Source organism: Castanea sativa, chromosome 3, assembly GCF_040712315.1.
Source record: "Castanea sativa cultivar Marrone di Chiusa Pesio chromosome 3, ASM4071231v1".
NCBI lineage: Eukaryota > Viridiplantae > Streptophyta > Magnoliopsida > Fagales > Fagaceae > Castanea > Castanea sativa.
This window is the reverse complement of record NC_134015.1, coordinates 44682635-44688276: the sequence shown is the minus strand read 5'-3', so window position 1 is coordinate 44688276 and position 5642 is coordinate 44682635. Positions and strand designations below refer to the sequence as shown.

General features: G+C 36.5%; 1 protein-coding gene across 1 annotated transcript; it reads left to right on the top strand.

The window, feature by feature from the left end:
* Nucleotides 1-1146: 1146 nt before the first annotated feature.
* LOC142629019 (uncharacterized) lies at nucleotides 1147-5313 on the top strand. The gene is made up of 5 exons (XM_075803021.1): nucleotides 1147-3455; nucleotides 3534-3791; nucleotides 3874-3976; nucleotides 4077-4859; nucleotides 5201-5313. Exons 1-4 carry the CDS (start codon nucleotides 1147-1149, stop codon nucleotides 4848-4850), a joined length of 3444 nt encoding a protein of 1147 aa, XP_075659136.1. The 3' UTR covers nucleotides 4851-4859; nucleotides 5201-5313.
* Nucleotides 5314-5642: the final 329 nt, after the last annotated feature.

Sequence of the window (5642 nt, the reverse complement as noted above, 5' to 3'; positions counted from 1 at the left end):
ACAAATGTTGACTTACTTTGGACCAGTTTGGACGCTTTCTATGCCGTCTGATCCACTTGTTAAGCTGAGAATCTTTTTGATGTTTTAATTAGACCTCCATTTCTTCTCTGTCTTTCCACCTTTATATTCTTTTTATCACTATGGACATAACAACTCATGTCACCTTTACACTACTGCGAAGCAAAAAAAATTAAAAGACTTCAAGTCATCTCCAACTATCACTAAAAATTCGTGGGGTCCTTAGCATAACCTCAGAGATTACTTAATTTGCTAATTAAGCACAAACCAAAACAATACATATATGTGGAAACAAAAAGGGTAAACATTATTATTGAGGTAATTTTTTGAGAAAGGTTGTCCTCCACAAACTAGGTAACTTCCTTTCTTGAAAATGTACCAAATCTAAATTATTCTTTATTATCCATTTAGATGTATAATTGCATCCTAGACTCATGCATGCTAGCAATGAGTTTAAGTTTACTTTTGTAGTATTTTATTATACAAATTTTTGAAATGAATTGCTTTGAAGTGAGTCTTGTTTGAAAATTAACTTAGGTTTATATGTATTCTTTTCTTGTTGGCAGATTGCAAAAAGAAGAGGCACTATAAGTTCGTGTGATCAAAGCAAGTGAAGTTGGTGAAAGACATAAGGTACTCTCTCTCTCTCTCTCTCTCTCTCTCTCTCTCTCTCTCTCTCTCTCTGTTTGTGGTGGGTTGTTGAATTGGGGCAAGCAGGTGGCTTGCATGGAGTAATAAGGTGGTTTTAGTTGATATTGGGAGTGCTGACTGTTTTGTGTAATATTGGATGATTGTTGTTAAGTTGTTCTTATTTGATTAATTCATTTTAAGGGCTTCTCTCTATCTTTTTCACACATGTGGAACGCTAAAATGGAATTGCATATTTAAAGAGATGTCCATTCCTAAAGAATATTGCTAGTAATGATGTTATAGTTAGCAAATGTATTGATAACTTCTCTATGCATTTAAATTCATTGTTTGATTAGAAACATAGGTAAAAGTGAATGATTAAAGATGATTTGTTTCTTAAATTAAGATGAAATTGTGTAAATGGAATGTGTGTTAACTCTTGGTTTGTGTTTTCATGAAATCGCATTATAGGTATTTCTTGTAAACCACGTTATAGCAATGGATAAGAGTTGGATGAAACTTACCAATAGAAGGTCGCGAGAATATTTAGATGGAGTCCAACAGTTTCTGAATTTTGCATCTAACCATGCAAACCCGGATGGAACGATTTCATGTCCGTGTAAAAAATGCGTGCATACAGATTTGTTGCCTATAGATGTTGTACACATTCACTTAGTGTCACACGGGATTTGTAGAGGTTATAACCCTTGGATTTTTAATGGGGAATCATCGTTTGCAAAGACTTCTACTGAAACTCCTAATAGTCATGTCCAAGAAAACCCGATAGAGTATGCCGATCTTCGTGACATGTTGCATGACATGTTCCCCATACAAGATATGGCATCTGGGCCAACGGAAGAAGTCCCTAGTGTGCACCAACCCACGGAAGGTCCTGTAGAAGGTCCTAATGAAGATGCACTTCAGTTTATGAAATTGCTTGAAGATGCTAATCAACCTTGTTATGAAGGTTGTAAGCATTTTAGCAAATTGTCAGCTATTGTGCATTTGTACCACATGAAGTGTCTTAATGGTTGGACCAACAAATCATTTACCATGTTGCTGCAATTTTTGCTTGATTTTCTTCCTTCAAATGCTAAGTTGCCAAAAGATTGTTATGAGGCTAAGAAGATTATTAAGGATCTGGGCTTGAGCTATGAGAAGATTCATGCTTGTCCTAAAGATTGTATTTTATATTGGAAGGACAATGCGAACCTTGAAGCTTGTCCAAACTATAACCTTTCAAGATGGGAAAGTAATGAGTCTAAAGGTCAACAAAGTACTAATGCTTCCTCCAAGAGAAAAAAAAAGAAAGCTGCAAAGATCCTACGATGGTTCCCCTTAAAGCCAAGATTGAAGCGACTATTTATGTCTCCTGAAACAGCCAATCATATGAAGTGGCATGCCAATGGTCGTGTGAATGATGGGTTAATGAGGCATCCTGCTGATTCTGAAACTTGGAAATCATTTGACTCTAAGTACATAGAGTTCTCATCCGAGCCTCGTAATGTAAGGCTTGGATTAGCAGCTGATGGATTCAATCCGTATGGAAATATGAGTACTACTCATAGTACATGGCCTGTCATTTTGATCCCGTACAATCTCCCTCCATGGATGTGCATGAAAAGGTCTTATTTCATGCTATCCTTATTGATTCCCGGTCCAACCTCACCCGGGAACGATATAGATGTGTACTTACAACCCCTAGTAGAAGAACTAAAGGAGTTATGGGATGTTGGAGTAGAAACGTTTGATGTGTCTTCCAAAAAATCATTCCAAATGCATGCTGCATTATTGTGGACCATAAATGATTTTCCTGCATATGGTGATATCTCGGGTTGGAGTACCAAAGGGAGACTTGCATGTCCCTCTTGTAACTATGATAGTCAGTCTCGTTGGTTAAGATATGGAAGAAAATTTAGTTACATTGGACACAGGCGATTCTTGGATAGAGATCATAAGTTTCGTAAGCAAAAAAAATCATTTGATGGACATGATGATATGAGACCAGCTCCTATTACAGTACTTGGAGAGGAAATCATGTTACAAACAGATGCTGTAGCCGAACATGTGTTTGGGAAGAAAAAAGTTAATTTGACCAATAAAAGAAAAAGAGGGGAGGATGCCTTAACTGTGTGGAAGAAGAGAAGTATATTTTTCACCTTGCCTTATTGGGAGGACCATATGTTGCGTCACAATCTTGACGTGATGCACATTGAAAAGAATGTAGTGGATAATATAATTGGCACATTGTTGAATTTGGATGGCAAGACAAAGGATAATTTGAAGGCACGCCAAGACTTAAAGGATATGGGTATAAGAAGTGGACTTCACTTGGAAAAGGTTGGGAATGATCAGACACGTATGCCACATGCTTGCTACCATATGAATGCCAGTGAGAAGGATGGTTTTTTGCAAGTTTTGAAAGATGTAAGAGTGCCAGATGGATATTCTTCAAACATCTCACGTTGCGTTAAGCTGAAAGAACGCAAGATTAGTGGGATGAAGAGCCATGATAATCACATCTTAATGCAACAGCTTTTTCCAATAGCAATACGTGGATCTTTGCCCCCTGAAGTGAGTAGGAGTTTAATTGACTTATCTTGTTTCTTTAGGGAGATATGTTCCAAAGTACTAAATGTGGAGGAACTTGAGGCTCTTGAGAAGAGGATTGCAGTGACATTGTGTGAGTTGGAAAGGATATTCCCTCCCTCTTTCTTTACAGTGATGGTACATCTAGTCATGCATTTGGCAAGCGAAGCCAAAGTTGCTGGCCCAGTTCATTACCGTTGGATGTATCCCATAGAGAGGTAACAAATATATTAACTGTCTATTTGGTTTTGTTTAACTTACCAATTTCCCGCTGTTGATCTTGGGTTTTCCAATAGGTACTTGTCAAGACTTAAGTCTTATGTGCATAATAAAACTTATCCAGAAGGCTCCATTGCAGAAGGGTATATAGCAGAGGAATGCTTAACATTCTGCTCACGCTATTTTAAATCTGTTGAAACTGCATTCAATCGGCCTGTAAGGAATGTTGAGGAATCCACGGGTGCAGTGGTGAGCATTACACTAGATTCAACTTCATGGATACAAGCACATCGTTATGTGCTATTTAATTGTGAAGAAATCACTCCATTTCGCGAGTAAGTGATATGTCCGTACGTATCCTTTAACGGCATTCTAATACAATACTCTACATTAACACTAACACGTTTGTCTACACAGTGTACACATAGCGGAGATCAAGGCCGGTTTTCCTTTTCATGTGACTGATGATGTTATTCAAAAGCAGCACATAGAGGAATTCTGCCCTTGGTTTAGGGAATATGTAAGTAAAGCATATATATATATATATATATATATTGTTGTATTTTTGGTTGTAACACGTTAAATATCATACTTATAATAAAAGTCTTCCTCAATAATAGGTGATGTCAATGGATGCCTCTAAGAGAAAGGAACTCTCTGATAAAGTTAGATGGTTTGCTCGATATCCAGATAATGAAGTAAAACGGTTCAAACGTTATGTCATAAATGGTTTGAAGTTTCGCACTAAAGATTTTGAGACAACTAGGAAAACTCAAAATAGTGGAGTTTGTGTTGTTACAGAAGGTGGTGCTACTTATTATGGTGTACTAATTGATATTATTGAGTTGAACTACTCTGACAAGTATCGATATGTATTATTTAAATGTCAATGGGCTGACGTTATTAGTGGGAGAGGATGCAAAAAAGATGACTTTGGCTTTCCTCTTGTCAATTTTTCAAGATTGATACACAAGGGCGATCGATTGATTGACGAACCTTATGTATTAGCATCTCAAGCTTTGCAAGTGTTTTACGTGGAGGATGTGAGACATAAAGATTGGATGGTGGTGGTCCAAACAAAACCTAGGGAGGTGTTTGATGTTGGTATTAAAGTTATAGATGATGATGAAGAAGTGGATACATACATGGAGAATGTCCCTTATAATGTAACTACTGATGATGCATGTGATGATGCAAATGACAACCATGCTTGGGCTCGAGTTGATGAAGAAGGAACCATTTATGATACACCGTTGATTAGTGAGGATGAATTGCTTGAAGAAGACTTTATCGATGATGAAGAGCTTAGTGATGATATTTATGAGTCCAATGATGATGGGTCCAATGATGATGGGTCTAGTGATGATGAGTCTAGTGGTGATGACTCTAGTTAATACTATTGGGTATAAGTCTATGAAACCTTATCTTATTTTGGAAATTTTGATGGTGTAATTGTTTGCTTTAGTTTCCCTTCTTTGTTCTCTAATGTGATTGTTAAAAGCTGAAATTTGTGGTCTTGTGTTAGCAATTTGATGGGTATAAGATATTATGGTCAATTGGATACCTATTAATGTCTTCTAACATGTATACTATACTTTATGCTGCTGAAATAATAGTGATATTTGTGGCTCTCATTGAAAATATTGTATTTGTGTTGTTTAAGAGTAGTTTTATATAGATTTGCTCTATTTGAAGTTTTACTTGTACTATTAGTTGACATAAGTTATATACTTGTTTATTTCAGACTTCGACACTTGAAATGGGAAGGCGAAAGACAAATCTACGCACGCATTCTAAGAGTTTAACATTGGAAAGAGCTTCTTCACAAGATGCGGATGAAGTGAGGGACCAAGAAACGCATGAAGCTTCTACACAAGGTATGAGCTTTTTACTTAATAGTTTACCATTTATACACAAGGTATGGGCATGTAAGTTGTGAACCCTTATATTAAATTTCATGAAACAAATGGACTTTTGCATGGTTCAATTTTTTAATTTAACCAAAGTTTTTAATTGGTCATAAGAAAAGTAATGACCACTTGTTTAATAGAATATTTAGACTCATCCTATTAGATGATTTTCATGCTTTGTTATTTGACATTGGTTGATATTGTCTCCTTCAAAATTTAGATGTGCAACCAGCTGTACGTGTCACTTGCGGGGCAAGCAAGTACTTGGATGTTTGG

Bases quoted from the DNA above. Each gene is read 5' to 3' on its own strand.
- LOC142629019 (XM_075803021.1), top strand. From the start codon at position 1,147: ATGGATAAGAGTTGGATGAAACTTACCAATAGAAGGTCGCGAGAATAT. The intron at 3,456-3,533 runs GTAACAAATATA...GTTTTCCAATAG, and splicing joins TGGATGTATCCCATAGAGAG to GTACTTGTCAAGACTTAAGT. The intron at 3,792-3,873 runs GTAAGTGATATG...TTGTCTACACAG, and splicing joins GAAATCACTCCATTTCGCGA to TGTACACATAGCGGAGATCA.